Here is a 19,590-nt window from a genome sequence, read left to right as displayed (position 1 = left end):
CATTAATAATTGCGTGAAATTTTAGTAACAGCGGTCATGCACTGAATATAGGGGAACCATGTCTCATAATGTGGAGGATAACATTACCTTATTGATTAACATTTACATAATTGATTTTTAAAATCTGTAAATCAAAAAAATAACTAAACCAAGCTTTAATAATTGAGCATATTTACAGTACAAACCTTGTCAGTGAACTATGAGGGCAAAAAACAAAATTCAAAAACAAAATAATCATTCAATAATTGTAATCGAGGTAAAATGTTCAATTAATCGTGATTTTGATTTTAGGTGAACTCGTCCCTAGGTTACAGCCTCGGCAACCGCTCTGGCAAAGGTTTCCTTTCTCTCCTCTGGGGACAGGAATGGCCGGGTTTTAAACTGGGAGTCCTGGGATGATGCTGTGTAGACAGTGTTCTTCTGTTCTACACTGGCATATCTCTTTTTAAGATCTTGACTGATGCTTTGTTTGACGTCTCTGATCAGCGCTGTGTCACCAACTTTGTCCTGTCTGTCATGCAACAACTGTGCGAGCAGCGGTGCTACGAGTGAGAGAGTAGGATTCTTTTCCTCAAACAGGTGGTGGACAGTGGTCGCCACTTGCATCGACCGCATATCGCATAATTTCTTCAGCGTTTCCAATATCACACTTATTCAATGTGAAGACATCTGTGCTACTCTCTACGCTGCACAAACGGCAGGCTGCTGTTCAAGAAACCGCAGTAGCATTTCATTATCACTGTTCCATCTCATGCTGACATCAGTCTTCAGTTTATGGGTCGGGAGTAGGGATGTAAACGGTTAATTGATTATCGATTAATTGTCGACAAGAATTTGCTCGATTAAATGAATTGTCGGCTAATTGAACATTGAGAACGTGACACGAGATTCTCGCGGGCGGCGAGAGACCCGACACAAACTTGAGGCGGCAAAAAAGAAACCAAACATGAGGCGGTCAAAACAGAGTGGAGTGTGGGAGCATTTCAAATTAATTAATGATGACAAAGACGCCCAATGTAAACTTTGCGGTACTACGATTAAGTACAACAGCTCTACGAGTTCGCTAAGATACCACCTTCATAACTTGCATGCAGCCGTGTTGCAGGGAGGAAGTCTGTCGCCTTCACAACCTACAATCGCTGCTGTGGTGGGAAGGCAAGTATGTGACCACAGGAAAGCGGAGGGCATTACTCAGAGGATTTGCGGCATGATCGAAAAAGATATGATGCAAGTTAGCACCACTGATGGTGAGGGATTTCGGGAGTTAATACACTTCATGGAGCCAGGATATAATATCCCTTCTCGAGCGACCATAGCTACCCACTTGGAAGCACGCTACAAAAACAAGAAGGCTGAGCTAAAAACACAGTTTGCCGCGGCTAATGTAGCTCTGATGACGGATTGTTGGACGTCACTGACTACAGAAAGCTACATTACAATCACATTGAAAATGACTGGCAGGTAAAGCCAGCAGTCCTTCTCATGAAGAGCCTCTCAGAGAGACATACAGCTGATAATTTAGCTGACAAACTCAACCAGGCTGTGGAGTCATGGGGACTCACCGGGCGTGTAATAGCCTGTGTGCATGACGCTCGGAACATTGTCTCAGCAAACAACCCCGCACGAGTCAGTTGGAAATCAGTTTCTTGCTTTGCACACACTTTAAATCTGGCCGTCAACGACGGATTCGCTGCTGCTGGTGTCAACTGAATAATTGCAGCTGCTGGCAGGTTGGTCAAACCCTTCAACTACAATAAAACATCAATTGAGCAATATAACATGCATTTTTATTCAGTATATAAGCAATATTTTGTTTTTATGTTAAAGACACTATTGATACCATGAGAAATTTACATTCTCAGGAAAATATCCGCTTATCAGTTAATCGTTAATCGATTGATAAGGTCAATCAACTAATGATTAATGAATTAATCGATAATTTGCAACCCTAGTCGGGAGCTGTAGCATTTTCTGTTTTTTGAAAAAGCTGGTTATTTGCCGTATTCTCCCCATGAGCCTGGCCACTGCTGACGGATATAACGCCAGAACGCGGCGCCATATTCAGCGTGTGCGCAAAACACTTAACTTAGCGGAGCTGGTTTAGCATTAGCTTAACCGTCCTTGGTTAATGCTAACTCTGGATGGTGGCGTTTGTGGTATTCCCAGAGTATTTTATTTTCATTCGACACTCCTTGCAAATCCCATGTGTCATATTCATCTCAGTTGTCCCCTCCTTGTTAAAAAGCCGAAAAAAGTCCATACACTTGATTTTAAATATAGATGGTGCATTTCTGATTTCGTTCTCTGATGCTGCCATGTTTATTTTATCTACATCCTCCTGCACGCTCACAGTCACCCCACTGACCTCACCAGAAATCAAACAGACCATCTTGTGAACTGATTAAGCAATTGATTTTATTATAATACTACCAAAAAGTTAAATTCTCATGTGCAATTTATATAACAAAAGATGGATACTTGGCGTCCGTGTATTGATACTATTGCTACAGGAAATATCGCAATACTATGCTGTATCGATTTTCTTCCCCCACCCCTAGTTTGAAGTAACCAAGCAAAGGTTTCTATGGTTTAAGTCTCTAAGAAAGAGTGAGCGGAATTTGTTGCCCATGTTTCCTTGCAATAAAATATACAGTTGTCATTTCATGATGCATATCATCTGTTCATTTTAATATTGTTTTTAGGACTACTTAAATAAATATACACTAATGTTACATGATAAGTAGAAGGCTTCAAATAGACCCAGTGATCTGTGATCGGTATCGGCCGATACTGCTTTCAGCAATCTGTGATACGTGATCGGCCCAAAAATTGTTATTAAATAACTGTAAAATTATAGTTTTTAAGTATGCTTTGCACCTGCCTTACACACCTACACCTCAGGTAAACACCCCTGCTTGCCCCCCTCCCTCTCCCCCAACTGCTCCATTTTGTCCATCAGCAGTATGTTTTATTAAGTCGCCTAAAAGACTAAGAACTCGTCTTTTTTCCGTATATATTATGTAACAGCCTTTCTAATTCTCTAGTGGCTTCCGTCCACCTGCGATCTGTTATCACGGCAGAAGGTGAGCCACATGTCGGCTTATTAATGACATAGCCTATCAAACGACTGAAACCAACATCTGCGCCCTGTGAGTTCACTGTTGCTTTACCCGGTCCGTGCATAAAATATCCACCGCAACTTGTAACGTAAGTTATTTGTCCACCGATTTGTTTTTACCATCGTCCAACCCGACGTTACATTGTAGACATCGTCCGATGGAAATTTTGTAGACATTGCCCAACCCTAACCTCTACTATGTTGTAGTGTTACTCCTCAGGTAGCAGCATTTGGTCCAGGTCCGCATTATTTAGTTACATTTTAAACCACTGAAAGCAGGGTTAAAGCCACATTTATGATAAATGCAACCAAATGGAAAAGCCAAACTAATCATTTCACAGTAACCTCCCTTGTTTACAAATGATTGGTCTGCAAATGTGTTGGTTGTGTATATCAAAGTATTTGGTTATACATGCTGCTTTACTTTCAAGTGAAGTAAATGAATAATAGCTTATAGTAATGTTTAATGTTATATAGCACGTCTTTGTTTGCTTTAAGTAAAGTGTTAAAATATCTATCCCTGTATAATATATTACAGGTGGACATAATACCATATGAACTAATAGAAGACCTTATAACACGTAATTGTTTTAAGTAAAGTGACACATTTTGCGCAGGAAAACAGCTTTTATTTATGTTTCTTCACTTTATGAACAATCAGTATGAATTTTGAACATTTTGCAGTTTAGCACGAAAACACAACATAATTACATCCAGAAAACTCGTTGTCAGGGTGGTGAAAGATCACTCAAGAGAAGACCTGTTGCCGACCAACAGCAGTTAAGAGGCTCAGATGTTGTCACAGATGAATGGATAGCCTATGGACAGGCCCTAACAGATGCAGTGGACAATTAAAGACAACCACTTCACAAAACGTAGCCTATTAAAAGACATTTTAAAGTCACTTTTCCAGCAGTTGCGGAAACAGACTTAACGGACACACTGTGACCTACACTGCACGTGTTCTGCCAGACTGACAACTTACGAAGTAACTTAAATATTTTCCTCCGATAACTTTCACCGTCACGTTCTGCTGCTCGCTCTCTCTCTTTCATAATCAATTCAGAATCTTCCACGTCCGCATCGTAAAGAAGTAAACTATACTGTACTAATGTTCACGGAACGCAAATGGCGGAACATTCAGAACTGCGGAAGTGCGGGCGCCCGGACAGTCGCAGGTGTGCACATAACAGAGACCCGTGATCTCTGGTCTGAGCCCAGTGTTGTATTCGACGCATTTCACCGCTGCTGAATGAATGACCACGCTACTAAAATTTCACGCGGTCATCAATATGACTGCGACATTGATTTTCACCGGCACACCGTGCAGCAACACTCATCGCTGTTTTGGTTCCTGTGTGCAAAGCGAGTGTGTGTGCCTGCGAAAGAGACAGCCTCCACATGCTGAACACACGGTAAAAAGTGACGGAGGCTGCTTGTGTGTGGGCAATGCTCCTCCTTGTAAAACGTTTTAATTTTTTCAGAATTACAGAATATCTGACAGGTGTCGGGTGGGGTGAAATGACCAGAACCCAGAATTTGTATGTCCACATTTTTGGCAGATTCCACGATATTCCGAGTTTTACAGTGGATTTCATTTGTATTTTCAAATTACGTGATTCCATTAGTTCTTTCCAAATTGCGAAAATCATAGGTCCCTACGTAGGTTGGCGATACGTCTAGACTGATCCAGAACAAAGTTATTTCAGCTAAGAGGCTGCAATACTAGGTGGGCTCATCATTGACAATAAAATGGAGAGAGAATAATAGCTTTCTATCACTAGCTTCAGACCCAGGGGTGCTCAGTTGGTCAGTTCCCCCTTTATGATTGACAAATGTCCCTTGTGTTTGGGCTATAATTGTAAAGCTGCAGAGTACATGACAACAACATCAGTCTGCTGGCTGCAGAATGGCATATTCTGTACATGACAACAAGGACATACTTTTGTTTGGCTTTTTGGTGGAGAGGGCTGCACGCCACCACCACCCTGCTGACGCTGAAATGGACATTTTGTCTTTGTGTATTTAATGTGAGCAGTAAAACTGCAGGGCAGAGACAAGGGCAATTGTCCCATAGAACAGCAGCAACAATTGTCTGTATGCTTGCCTATACATGTGTTCATGGTCCATCAGCCCCCAGATGCAAACTGTGTGGCTGAAAATGTGTGTTCTGTCTGGATTTGGGAAAATTTGGACTGGAACAACAGCACCAGCTAACACTTGAAAATGCCTGGAATGTCAATTATTCATGCTTTCATTTGACAGGTGGGTAAGTGGGATTAAGGATTCCCTCAAACAAATAACAAGCAAATGTTGACAAAAGGCAGATTGTCTTGTTTATAATTTAAACTTTAGCATGGCCCATTTTCTTCTCCAGCATGCCCCCCTGTGACAGGCTTTTGGCCTACATTTTCCTAACTTGCAAAAAGAGCTGGCTAAAGTTTGTTGACATTTTGCAAAGAATGACCAACCGCTTTAATAGTTTTATATGAAATGCATTGTTGGTGACTATGTCTTTGTCTGTGTGTTTGCTTGGGTGTACATGTTTGCATGCTCCCCCCAGTTGTCTCAAATTTGTTGTTCACAGTTATGCTTTTTGCAGGCTTGCACCATTTTAAATGTAATTTTAAATCATGTTGAGTTTTTTTTCTTCTCTGCTGTACATGTTGCTCAAAGCTGCCACCTCACTGCCCACTGTATAGCCTGATCCAACTACTGTATTGTTATGAACACGATGTGTGGTAGCCAGATGACATTTCAAGCACTGCTTTGCTCATGCCCATGTACTGTCCAAGTCTGTCTGTTGATCTACAAGGAGTTCCTTTTTTTATGGGTAGCATAGTAGGCAACAGTAAATGCTTTTTAGATGGTTAGGCATGGTATCTATGTGATGGGCTGACTTGGGATGTAATTAGCCTGACTAATTTGTGCAACTTTGTCATCTCTGCACTCATCCTCAGCCCGAGGCCTGTCTTACATCTTCATAGAGCATTGCTCAGGGATATTGATGATCCTCTTCATTCAAAATTACACTCTCATGAGCGTTCTGGAAAACATGATGCAATCTTAAAAGATCAAATTATTTATTGATGATCAACCCCTCTATAATTTCCAAAGGCTGTAGCCAAAGATGCCAGATTTAGCAGGGTTCATTTTAGCTGCACACTGATTTGAGCTTAGGGGAAGCTCCTGTTCTGCGAGCTTGTGGTAACTGCTTCTGAGATAGCATGTGTACAGTACTTACAGTGGGGGATGGGCTGAGCGGGGGTTGATGCATGCAGCATAATAACCCTCAGCACTCGAGCGGCAGAGTGAAGGGTGGGTCTTCAATGGAAAGAGCACTGCAGTCCCAGGATGAGGGTTAATGGTGTGTTCTATTTACCTCGGAGGTCGGAGCTGGGAATGACGTCACATCCGAGTTGACGGCGTTCCAGTTAACAAGTCGGAAAACCTCGCTCGGTCAGCCATTGTTTACAACTAGCCAGGTTAGCCGTTGTTACGCCATTGTTTTTTAAATTTAAAAAAAAAAAAACGCATTTGGCGGTATTTCCACATCTAAACACAGTAGCAACACGTCCACATACAGCAGTTGGACAGCACTTTGTGTACAAAAATTTATGAGACACAAGTACACAAAAGTGCTAATAAACAGTATAAGCTACAGCTTTCACTAACTGATGGTGGCCAGCATGTGGAAGTAGAGGTCCATAGACAATGTTACAGGACTTTGCAGGGTGAAGAACATACTTCTGGAACCATGTAGAGATGTGAGCGAACAGCGGTGAAGGTGTTTAAGGTACTTTTGGAACCAGCGGCTCTGCCCACGTCACCTCTGTCTCAATGTTGTATTCTCCTACTATCACTTAAGGTATGCCATTGAATAGCACAATAGCATTATCGACAGTCATATAGCGCTTTGAGCATTGACACTAGAAAATTATGTTAATAGTATGAGTGGTGAATTTATGAGAATGTTTTAAATCACATTATGTCTGAACAAGGACTCTGTCGTAGACTTGAACAGCAAAATAATGAGGGGATTGCTCAATGATTTTGTGCATAGGTTGATAATGAAAAATGACCTGCAAAGCACTGGCAACAATCAGTAAAGAGGCATTTTTTTTATCACACATTATGTTCAATTCACAGTGGGATACTGCAGGTAAAGGTTAGGATTTAGGGAGGTAAAACTGATCTGTGGGAGGTTTTTTTTTTCTCAGAGTTGGTGAGAAGGGCAAGGTTGTCACACACTCCAGTTCTTTCCTCTCTTCCTGTGTCTGATTGGCTAGAGATCTAGGTCAGAAGGCTTAAGGCCAGTTCATGGATTCTGCGTGGCTGAGTGACATAAATTTTGTCATCTGCCCAAGTCCACAAGGATCTGTGTGGGCCTCTGTGCGGACCTCTGCATACCGCATACAACCAATGGTAGTATGCATAGCAGTGGGTCTGCTGTCTGAACAGTCCATCTAAGGTGGATTTTGGCAAAGTTATTCTGTGGGGGGGAATAGAAAGTTTCGTGTCAAGGTTTGTGGCTGAAGCTTAAGTCATTTATCAATTTACAATCCCAAACATAGCTGCTCACAGTTTCACAATGTTAAGATTTGCTTGCTTCTTTCTTTAAGTGATTGGTTTTGCTGTTGGTCATACTAAGTATTTGAAAGCCCCACTTTGTTATTGACAAAACAATCACTCATAAATGTTTAGATAACATGTGTATTAACTAGTACTGAAAAATATATTGCAGCCCTCATGGACACTTTTCTGAACCAGATGTACTCATCCATACCAGGCTTTAAAAAAAATGAAATTGCTAATTTTGAAATGTCTTCACATCATTTTATCAGATTTTATGTCGTCATTTATTCATTTTGTCGGGGTGAAGCAGCATCTGAAGCAAACCTAACCTAGATCTAGATTTAGCCTGAAATTTAAGCAGTGTGAGTCTAAAAATCTCACTTGGCCAAGAGGAATTTCTCTCCTGTCGACAGGTTTCCTGCATGAAAAAGCTTGGTTGAAAGCCAGTCTCTTGCAGAGACTACCTAAGTGTACAACAGGTTCCTCAGTTGCATAAGCATAATCATGTAGTTGTATCTGTTAGCTTACCTTTTAGCCAAGCCTGCCTCTAGACATGTTAAAATAGGTATTTAAAAATTCTGACTGAGGAATATATTGTCTTCATTAAAAACAGTTATGGGGAAAATAAACGACATTGCTGTATGAACGAAAAGAAAAGTCCATTGAACTGTCCTATTAAAACTGCACTTAAAGGATGTGGTTATGAGAACTAATAACTTTGAATTAATAGTAATAACTATACATTTTTAGTAGAGTGGGTGTGATGTCTGCTTCAGTGATGTCAGACAAACCTAACCATACTTATTTAATTTTTTTTATTCCCTAGTTAATGGTTAAAAGGAGAGACTTTATTTAGAATAATAATTTGTAGTTTGTAGCTAAAAGTTGCTGCTCTCATCTCCAGAACAAAGTTGATTTTATTTTTCATTTAAGCAAAGACTCTTGGCATGCGATTTGATTTTTCATTTCAGCATACCTCTGTGAGAATTAAGCTGTGCTTTCACTCAGCTATAAATTGCCTGAAGGAAAACCACATTATGTAGATATTTGGAGCAAATAAAAAAACAAGTCAATAAGTGCTGAAAATAGCAAAATGGTCTTGACTTATCAGTCTCCTCATATAGAGCTAGATGATTGGATGAATGACTATCTCTCTGCTACAGTTAAAAGATAAAGGCACCAACAATTCTGGATAAAAGACAAAATGTTTTAATGATCCTCAATGACATCTTGTCAATGCAATTAGGCTGTAGGTGTGTCCCCACACCCAGACCCCATTTTTTGCAATGGATGATGATTGCCAGCCTCATTAACCTGATATCTTTGTCTTGACCTTTTTTTTTTTTTTATTAGTTCTCTCTAAGTTTTATATAATTAGGTGTTAAGCCTGATGGCATATAATACTGAGCTCCTTTTTTTTTTTCTTCTAATTATCACTTTGTACCTATATACCCCATGCTTATTATTGTATCTGGAGGCCGATCACTATACATCAAACCAGATATGTGTAGTAGCAGCTCAATCGTGGCCTAATTCCCTCTTCAGCCTAATTTATTGGTGAATGTTCATTTAAACAGGAAATGCACCTTAAATGCTGATCATTATAGTGTTATTTCTGCATTCAAAAGTACATACTTTATGGCAACTGTAATGTAGGGCACTCAATACAGTGACATGTTTCAGTTTATTGTGCATTTTAATTGTAATAATTCTAAATTATTCACTGGTTTTGTAGAGCTTCCTTATCATTTATTCATTGCACACGCAAGCTAGCCTGAAATCGCCAGACCGATTCGCAAACTCGAATTAGTCTGGAACCTCTCAGATAATTTTCAATTTCCAAGGGGCATTACCAGAGGTGCAGACCAAGATGCCTCTGGATGCAATTGGACCTACAATTGACCTACAACCAATCAGAGCAACAAAACGTGTCTGATTGGCCCGACCCAGTCCAGGTAGGCTGGGAATCTGGGGGACCAGACGCATCAGCCAGACTAAATAAAACATGAGCTTGTGGATTTGTCTTTTTCCCAGGTTATATGTAGGTGGTTTGCACTTTTAAATTTAAATTGCTGGTGCTGGTCTCAAAATGTTTTTTTTAAGAGGTTTGTGTAAAGCAAAAGAGGTTCTTTTCAACAGCCACTTTACCACACTTGGCTCTGTCAGTAGAAATGTGTTAATGTTGCCTCATAGTCATGTTTTACAGAGTGACACATTTTTAAATGCCCTAAACTGAATTCCTGAAGAGTAGTTTGATGTCATGGCGCTGCTCTGTCAAACGAAAGTGGATGACCTACTTTTCTCCTCCTGCCTCTGAAATATTTCAGAAATAGGATTGGATAGTTCCAGCTGAAGTCCTGTGCACTAACCCAGAAACAGGCTAACGCTGCAGCTATAGGCAAAGCTGGGTTTCACCACTTGCCCCCCTCCCTCTCTTCATGTTTGGCTGTTGAAAAGTGGGTGGGAATTTGTAGGGAAGCCGATCGAGGGCATTTTAACAGATGACAGCCTTTTCTGAATTCACTCTTGAGTTTACGAAGAGAGTGGATGGTAAGGGCTGATAAATTTCTGTGTTATCTGTGAAGACGTACTGTAAGTAGGACTTTTACTATGTTGTGTATTTAAATGAACAATTCAACATGTGATTTTAAATACAGTATTTAAAAAATTTTAATGCTACTAATACATATGTTTGTAGTTCTAACAACCATCATCAGCTATGGGTTTTTTTTGTGACAGTGTTTTGATTCATGACCCTTTGGCTTTTTAGTGCCTTGCACATTTGGATTTATGCAGTCTCTCATTTAAGATCCAGTTCAGTTGACAGATGTTACCTCTGACCTCCTTTAGCACTTCATTTAATGTATGTAGTGGTTTTGGATCGGTTATACTTACCCTGCGGTAGTAAACACACATTGCATATTGTGTTAATGCAGGCGAAGTAGTGTGCAGCATTATGCACTATATCTTTCAAACAGCTGGGCCTGTAGGGTACATCCCTCTCATCAGTAATGCACACACAATATTTCCTTTGGCTGTGTATGTGAATTAGGATGTTTTGTAAGTTACTTAACTGCGAACTGTCTTTTAGTGGACTGACTTTGTTTCGGGTGAATTCCTGATTTGCAGCATTGTATAGGATACTTTACTTTATCATGTAGCAGCCTTATTTCTGGCTGTTTCTTTTTAATGTTACAACCTACAGTCACTCCCAACTCTGTAGGTGCTTTAGTTGCTTGGCAACAGGAGGATGGAGTGTATGTATTTACTGCTGAAGTAAAAACCTGGGGTGAAAGCTGATAATTTGTTTTAACAGAAGTGTATGGTTGCTTACAGGGTTGTCAAGATGAAAGAGATGGGCAAAGACAAGCCTGGGTGAATGGAAAAGATGTTATCACATGAAATGTTCGTGATGTACAGTAGATGAACAAATTATTGTGGGCCCTTGGGCAGATAAGGTTTTCTCAAACAGTGATTCATTTTGAGTCTCTGTTTTGCTGCTTTTGGTTTCAGCACTGAGCCTTAATTAGGAGTAAATGTTATCAAATGTTAGGTCAAAGTGTTTGTTTAGTTTGCTATTGTGTGATTTACCATTCACAACTGCATATTTATTGATTTTCATGTCTTTCTGCAGGTTTTGAGAGCATTCTCGAAGGTCTCTTTAGTCCAGAGCTGGTAGAAGACCTAAAATTATTTAAGGGTAAGAATCTCAGACTATTTTCATAAATTGTAGTCAAGATCCATACAAATTACGGGTGTAGCGGTACACACAATTCACCATTTGGAAAGCACCTTGGTTTTGGGGTTTGGTATGTTTTCAGTAGAGAGAAAATAAAAACTATCTAAAAATAATATTTTTGTTTATTATTAAAGTTTTTTGGGGGCTTTTTGTTTTCTTAAGATAGGACAGTTGAAAGACAGGAAATGTGGCAGAGAGAGGGGACAACATGCAGCAAAGGGCCGCGAGTCTGACTTGAACCCTGTGCCACTGCAGCAAGGACCCAGTACACCCTATGATCCTGTTGCCGAACTGAGGAAGTTGCATACCAAACGTCCTGTACCAAAACATTTGGGAAGGATACATGTACCGTTACACCCCTAATGCATGACGTGAATGAGAATTTTGTGGTTTGAGCATAATCTGTTGTCTGCTCATTATGACAATACTGCTGCATTGTACCATCTGGCACCCCTCTACATTCACTTTACAAGACAGCCCCACTGGCTGCAGAAGAGACGATGCCTTGTGTTCCTACAAAGTTGGTGTTTTGGATGGCGTGGGGCCAGTGTGAAAGTCTACAGTGTCCTACGGACATTTTTACAATGCATGATGTTAGTGAGACAATAGTGGGCATTATTTGGGTTTTCATTACATTTGCAGTGAGAAGACTGTCGAAGTCTAAGTAGACTTTCTACAGTGGCAGTTGGAGACAATGGGTGTTGAAAATTAAGTTGAACTGAATCAGTCTACTCTTGATTCAGTCTGTCTTACTAATAAAACAAATTAAAACATTCATTATGGCCCACTCATTCATTTCGTTCATATGTTTCTGTCCTCAGGTGTCTCATTATTGAGTAATTAGATTCTACCTTAATGTAGGACACTACAGGTTCAAATAGAACCATTTTTATGATCCATCCTACGTGCAGCTAGACAATATGGTGGTTGTGTTGGTGATAATGCAGAAAGAGACAGAATCTAGACAGAAACTAAGACGGTGCCACACAATTGTATTTAATTGCCTGTCGTCTGTTTTGTGTCTATAGACTTTGAACCCACAGCAGTGTCTGACTGGTCATTTGATGAAAATTGTCTATTCTGCTGTTTGAGACGAGACAAAGTAAAGGTAAGAGTTCTTTATTTGGGTTTTGGTGTCTCAGTAGTTCGTTCAGTTGTAAAACTAAAAAGGAGTTTTCTTAATAAATGACTTTATTTTGTAGCCTTGATGCTTTCAAACTAACTGGCGAACAAGCACGAGATGTGTGATAAAGATCACAATCCACATTTGTGTAATTTAATAAAGCTGAAATTTAAGGAGTGCCCCAGGACTTTTAACAGGAGAAGTGGCTTAGATGATGGATGGATGCATGGATGGATGACTGAATGTTAGGAGTACATTAAATGTGCCTATGCTTTCTAATCCTTAAGGGATTCCTAGCATAATTAGTTGTTGCCTAATTACCTAAGTGAGGAGAAATCAGTCAGCTGAATAAAAGGTGTGTGTGCGTGTGTGTAGTATGTATGCATATATACATCGTGTTTAAGTCTGAAGGTCACTGACTTTAACGGTTTTGTCATTTTATTTGAAAGGAACACTTAATTGGCTTAGGCATCGAGGGGCTTGAAGATACGCACAGACCTCTCCAGGTTAAAGATCAGACTGCAATCAGCAGACTAGAGAAACAAGCAGAGGAATTTCTCAATGCAGTTCTCTGCAGAAAAGGTAAGTCTTGATGTCTCAGTGATGGAGTGGGCTAGTGCATCAGTATTTTGCGTTGTTATGACACTAATGTGCTTAGTACAATGGACCTGCAGACAAGATGGTGGACGCCAAACTTCACTTAGTAAGCTTTTATTTAAATGTTAATGTTCCATGAATTAATTCATATTACCGCAGCTCTTATGGCCTACGGAAAATGACTTTAGTATGTATGGGGGTTCTTTTGGTTGTTTTACAGGCTGAAAAATATTTGATCAATGTGGTTGTGAATGTTTGACTTATAGCTCCATAAAGGAATGCTGACTTAACAGTTTTTACCTCCATGTATTTTTCCTTTTAGATGTGCCAAATTTCTCGGACCCACACATTCCAGTAGTGGCTCGAGAGATCCTTCAGAGAATGATCCGACAGTTTGCTGCCGAATATACCTCAAAAACCAGCTCTCCTCAGGAAAGTTGCTCAAGTTCCCAGCCTCCCCCTGACCAAAGCCTGTCGACCCCCCCCTTGCTCTCAGGGGCTCCTCCTTCTACCAGCCCTGCTGCCACCCTGGCTGGGCCTGCACACAACCCTGTCCTCAGCAAGCTCCTCATGGCTGACCAGGATGCTCCTCTTGACCTCACCATCAAGAAGCCCCTGGCTGTGCCTAGTGACCAAGGTAGTGTGATTTGAATACTTCTACTAACAGAGCGCTTTATCCAGGACTGAACTAGTGCTGCGGTGATAGGCCAACTTAACATTAAATCTAAATGGATTGTTTGTTCTAATTGTGATTTTTTTTGTCAGATGGAGTTCTTGACTTATCTATCAAAAAGAATCGCTCTAGCAGCAGCAGCAGCAGCCTGCCTGTCCGTAGTCCCTGCCTTTCTCCAGCCACATCCACCGTCAAAGGGTAAGACAACATTCTTTCTCTTTGTTTCTTTAGTTTCCTGGCCTTAAGCAGTAATGTTTTAGAGGATTTATTTGAGGATTTATTACACTTTAGTTCAGAATGACCACACATTGAATGTGGAATGAATGGAATTTTTAATACATACGGGCTACGTGCAGTGGCATCAATGCATGGGCAATAGCTCAGGCCTGAAATTTGAGTCCTGAAATTGGAGCTCACTCAGCCAGGTGGTGGCTTGATGAAAATGAACAGCAACAAATAGGGTTGTGCTAACAGAAATGTTTTCTGCCACAAAGAAACATGGAAAGGGGTTTCACCAACTGTAACAGTGGGAAATCTTCCATGTGCGTCTGCTTTTTTTAAATCTCACTCCAGCATGTCCTTGTAGATGCAGTTTGAATCATGCTGCCATTCAAAATGAAGTACCTTGCAGACTTTAAGTTAATGCATTTTTTGACAAACAGGTTACTGGTATTGCCAGCTAGGGACTGAGTGGGCAGCATCTTGTTAGTTTGCGAGGCATTGTGGTTTTAAAGGATTCTGTTAGCTCGGCCTGTTTTTCGTTTCTGTTCATTATTGTCTATCAAAACATTATCATTGACCACTGTGTAACAGGTTCCATGTGAAACCGCTCATTGAGGATTGAGGACAAATGCACTATAGAGTAGATGCATCTTACAGAATCTTTAGAGACTAGAGATTCTCAATGATGAAGTGATGCAGTAGCGGCGTTTATTCTTTCACATTTGCGCGTCATTTTTTCTCACCCATGGAAAATTACATTTAGTTGTATTAATATTAAAATGTAAGCCTTGCTTGTATGTCTGTGACTATGCTGGTAACACAAGTAGTTTTCATATCATACATGCTTCTAATAAACATGCCAACCTTTTCTTTAGAGCATAGTCACTGATATGAAGTATTAGAAAATATAACTTTCATTCATCCAAATCAGAGGAATGTACTTCCAACATTCCCTGTAGACAAATTGCCATTTGATTTCATTCTTAATTGAATCAAACATTTGAGGTATCTAAATATGATTTATTATTTTTATTTTATAGTTTTGGTTCTGTTGTGTGAAGCTTCACCGTTATTCTCATCTGGACTTGAATGTGCACATAACTAAAATGTTACTTGGATTAATTAAGCACCAGTGTCTTTGCCTTCTCCTCTTTTGCTATTTTAAAAGAGCTAATAGGATCTAAAAGCACTGATCATTCCCAGCAAAATAAAACCAACTCTGATTTTCATTTTTGAATATATTACACAGAATGCACACTGTCCTCTGTTTGATAAAAATGAAAAATATCTACATTTAAGGTCTATAGAGTAATAACTTTAGAAAAACCGAATTATTATTATTATTATTTTTGGTTTGAATATATTGATGACCCTAAAGTAATGACAGCTCTGATCTAACTACCAGATGTATTGTGCAAATCCTTCTCCTTTATGAATCACACTTAAGTTAGTCAGTTAGGTTTTGAGACACACATTAACCCAATGCTGGCTTACTCTTTTATTGCTGTGCTTGTTCAGTGGTAACGTCAAACACACACAATGTCAAGAGGTTTATTTGCATTAGTCATTTTGTATGGCATGCTAAGCATGGCATTGTTATTATGCCATGCTTAGCAGCTACATGCCAAGCTTCCTTACTGCAATGACAAATCCCTCCTTCTGGCTAAGCCTTTTGAGCCACAGGAAGACCTTTATGTACTCCAATAAATGCCTTTTTCTTTGCTTTTTCTTTTCATTGTTTCGTTGACCTTTCTTTTTGTTTTGTTTCTTATTTTTTATGTTGATGTAAATTTTGTAAACATGCATCACAGCAAGCAAATAAAAAATGTCAAACTTGAGCCTTTTTTGTTCTTAAAAATCACACACACTACAACACAGTTATTCTAAAAGATAGTGATGTTACCAAAGCAAGGTCATATAATAAAGGAGTGGCCAACATCTTCCCCTCCCCAACCCATCCTCCTTTTAGAAAAGAGAAAAAAGGCACTGTGCAAGCTCTGCTTACACCCAATTTCCTTCCATTCAATCAGGCGATCGTTGAGAGCGGATGGACAAGTCGGGCTGTTTATGAGGAGCCTACAGGATGGGAGGAGGAGGGAGAATATCGGCCACTCCACCTGTTATAAGCCTTCCTCATCCCTTGCATACTCGCTGCACATCAAAGAGGAGGCGGATCTGGAGAGCGATCCAGAGTCACCTCTCAGCTATAACCACAGCTCCAGACCCACTGACCTTTTCAGAAATGGATCTGCCTCATGGAATTCCAAAACTCGTTTTGGGGCCCTCCTCAAACTCAAAACCAATACTGAGGCTAGCGAGCGCCTCAAAGACATACCCAGGTTGTTGGAAGCCGCTGGACTTTTGACAAAGTCACTTGCCTATGAGAAAGGAAACCTCCAGGAGGCCTGCAGGGACCACAGCCTCTCTCTTTCTCATTTACCATCTTTTGACCTCAAGATTCCCCAGGTGCGAACTTTGTCCACTGGAACAGACCCGTCTTGGGATTCCCTGTCCACCGAGTATTCAGGTTCAATTAGTGAGAACGGCCTGGGAAAAATACTTCATTCCGTTCTACCAAGGCAGATCCAGAAGAAGAGCAGTGGAGGCTTCAGTAGTTCAGGTTCCGAGAAGGAATACTGGCCTCACGACGCTGGCCGTAAGGCCTTGGGGGGAAACTATGCACTGGATTCAGAGTCAGACCTAGGTAACAAGCAGCCAAGGAAGAAACGCGGGCGATATCGACAGTACAACACTGAGCTGCTTGAAGAGGCTATTGTTGTGGTGATGGGTGGGAAAATGAGTGTGTCTAAAGCCCAAACAATCTATGGCATTCCACACAGCACCCTGGAATACAAAGTTAAAGAGCGACTGGGGACCTTGAAACATCCCCCCAAAAAGAAACTGAAGTTGGCAAGCCAGATAGATGAACAGGGTGTTTCACGGTCCCCCGAGAAGAAAGAACTCCAAAACTCCCAGCACATTGTGTCTGAGAAAAGAGAGAGTGCATCTGAAGATAATGGGAGTGATTTCCATGATGGAAGCCTCTGATAATTGAGTGATAAAACGTACTAATACTAAAGTACTTTTTTACCAGACAGATTTTGCATTTGCCAGACAGTGGTAGTAGCTTACTTTTTTCCCCATAAAACCTAGTTGTGTCCAACATTTAAACTGAAATGCCCATCTTTATTATTAATTTTTAGATTTTGCCCCTCCCTTTTGGTAATTTACACATTTAATATATTTGTGTATGGCTATCTAGCTTAAACACTCAAAGTGTCTCCCTGCCCTATGTATTGTGCCTGGAAGGCATACTTGCTATTTGTTGAAGATTGTAATATCCTATAGTATAATGTTAACTCATTTCAGTTTATTTATTTAGGTTATGTTTTGAAAAGGATCATTTCTGGCTCTAGAAATGTATTCTTTACACACAGAGCCATTTTGAGTCATGTCTAAGAAAGTGGCGCCCCTCAGTGTCCCCTCTCAGTACTGTTCAGAGCACTTATATACTACGTTAAAAGTGAATATATAGTTAATTCTGTGTGCATGTTGTGTAGGCCAATTTAAGTATACAAAATGTTTATGGATGACAGTGAAAGTCTCTGTCACTGTTTTGCAAATGCACTTCTATGAAATGGACACTGGAGATTAGTATGTCCCAACGCTACTATATTGAAAATATTTATAAATTACAAACACTATTGTCCAAAAATATTTATTGTTGTAGTCGGTAGAAATGGCATGGTGTGTGAATTTAACTTTCCTTTCAATCCAAATTAAGCTTATCTTCACAAGCATGGCAGATTTTTGTCACCTATATTTTATATTTTTTGCTATGCTATAAGAATAGTTTTAGGGTTTTTTTTTCTCATTGCCTTCAGTGCACTCAGGATGAATTCAGATTGGGGTGCAGCACTTGTCAGTCAAAGAAAATGTCTCTTATCAGGTAATGGATTACTGTACACACATAAATATACCTCAGCTACAGATATGTTAAACTAAATCATTGCCTCATAAGTCACCTCTAACAGGGAAGGATAACCTACCCAAAACCCCTTTTGAGGATGTCTCACTGACAAGTATTTGTGCTCTACTCTCAGATGTCTTCACAGCCTACCTTAACTAACTTAACCAGTAGCATTTCAGTGCCAGTTTAATCTTTCAGAGCATTTTTTCTGTTCTGTGTGATTTAGGGCTCGTCTTTTTTTTTTAAGTTTCCAAGTTTTATCTCTGGAAGTTTCTTAAGACATGAGAAAGGATTTTTTTTTTTTTTTTTTACTTTTGATTATTAAAATAATTCAAACACACACACATCTTGCTTGCACATGATGATAAAGAATTGGGTTTTCAATTAATAACACTGACACTGGTTTTGAGGATGATACTCTGTTGTAGCTAACTAATTAATTATTCATTCACAAATAGTGCACTGGCTAAACTCTTGGAATCAGATATCCTAACTATCTAAAATACATTCAGGTATTTTTAAAATGTTTACTTCATGTTCACAAGTCTAAATAAGATCTATTATTTTTATTGTATAAAAACCCCCAGAACTTTATCAAGCAATATTATCAGATGGAACCTAACATACTGGCTGACTGTACTACCTTGCTAACATTTGCTAGCTAGCCAACTTCGCTACAGTTACAATCACAGTTCAGTCCACACCCGCCGCCTTCTCAAGTTACTAAGGCAAAAATTCAATAAATAAAATGTTAGGAAACAAGAGAAAAAAAAAAATATTGAATATAAAATATTATCTCATTCCATTTACAGTGGGTACGGAAAGTATTCAGACCCCTTTAAATTTTTCACTCTGTTTCATTGCAGCCATTTTCCAAAAATCAAAAAAGTTCATTTTATTTCTCAGTAATGTACACTCAGCACCCCATCTTGACAGGAAAAAAACAGAAATGTAGAAATTTTAGCAAATTTATTAAAAAAGAAAAACTGAAATATCACATGGTCATAAGTATTCAGACCCTTTGCTCAGTATTTAGTAGAAGCACCCTTTTGATCTAATACAGCCATTAGTCGTTTTGGGAAAGATGCAACAAGTTTTTCACATCTGGATTTGGGTATCCTCTGCCATTCCTCCTTGCAGATCCTCTCCAGTTCTGTCAGGTTGGATGGTAAACGTTGGTGGACAGCCATTTTCAGGTCTCTCCAGAGATGCTCAATTGGGTTTAAGTCAGGGCTCTGGCTGGGCCATTCAAGAACAGCCACGGAGTTGTTGTGAAGCCACTCCTTCGTTATTTTAGCGGTGTGCTTAGGGTCATTGTCTTGTTGGAAGGTAAACCTTCGGCCCAGTCTGAGGTCCAGAGCACTCTGGAAAAGGTTTTCGTCCAGGATATCCCTGTACTTGGCCGCATTCATCTTTCCCTCGATTGCAACCAGTCGTCCTGTCCCTGCAGCTGAAAAACACCCCCACAGCATGATGCTGCCACCACCATGCTTCACTGTTGAGACTGTATTGGACAGGTGATGAGCAGTGCCTGGTTTTCTCCACACATACCGCTTAGAATTAAGGCCAAAAA

The 19,590-nt window shown here is 40.0% G+C and overlaps 1 protein-coding gene across 3 annotated transcripts in view; it reads left to right on the top strand.

The window, feature by feature from the left end:
- Window positions 1-19,590, top strand: part of wu:fc17b08 (ligand-dependent corepressor) — a 39,076-nt gene that overhangs the window by 7,989 nt on the left and 11,497 nt on the right. Inside the window, exons 2-7 of one of the 3 annotated variants that reach the window (XM_046070385.1) lie at window positions 11,328-11,393; window positions 12,461-12,540; window positions 13,005-13,137; window positions 13,475-13,789; window positions 13,918-14,023; window positions 16,078-17,811. In XM_046070385.1, coding sequence (XP_045926341.1) covers window positions 11,328-11,393; window positions 12,461-12,540; window positions 13,005-13,137; window positions 13,475-13,789; window positions 13,918-14,023; window positions 16,078-17,095 — 1,718 coding nt within the window. In that variant the 3' untranslated portion in view covers window positions 17,096-17,811. Of the gene's footprint in view, window positions 1-11,053; window positions 11,099-11,327; window positions 11,394-12,460; window positions 12,541-13,004; window positions 13,138-13,474; window positions 13,790-13,917; window positions 14,024-16,077; window positions 17,812-19,590 lie in introns of those variants that run through there. The other 2 variants (XM_046070384.1, XM_046070383.1) reach the window with 2 other exon arrangements.

Source organism: Micropterus dolomieu, linkage group LG15 (genome assembly GCF_021292245.1).
Source record: "Micropterus dolomieu isolate WLL.071019.BEF.003 ecotype Adirondacks linkage group LG15, ASM2129224v1, whole genome shotgun sequence".
Classification (NCBI taxonomy): Eukaryota; Metazoa; Chordata; class Actinopteri; order Centrarchiformes; family Centrarchidae; genus Micropterus; species Micropterus dolomieu.
This window is presented reverse-complemented; position numbering and strand designations above follow the sequence as displayed.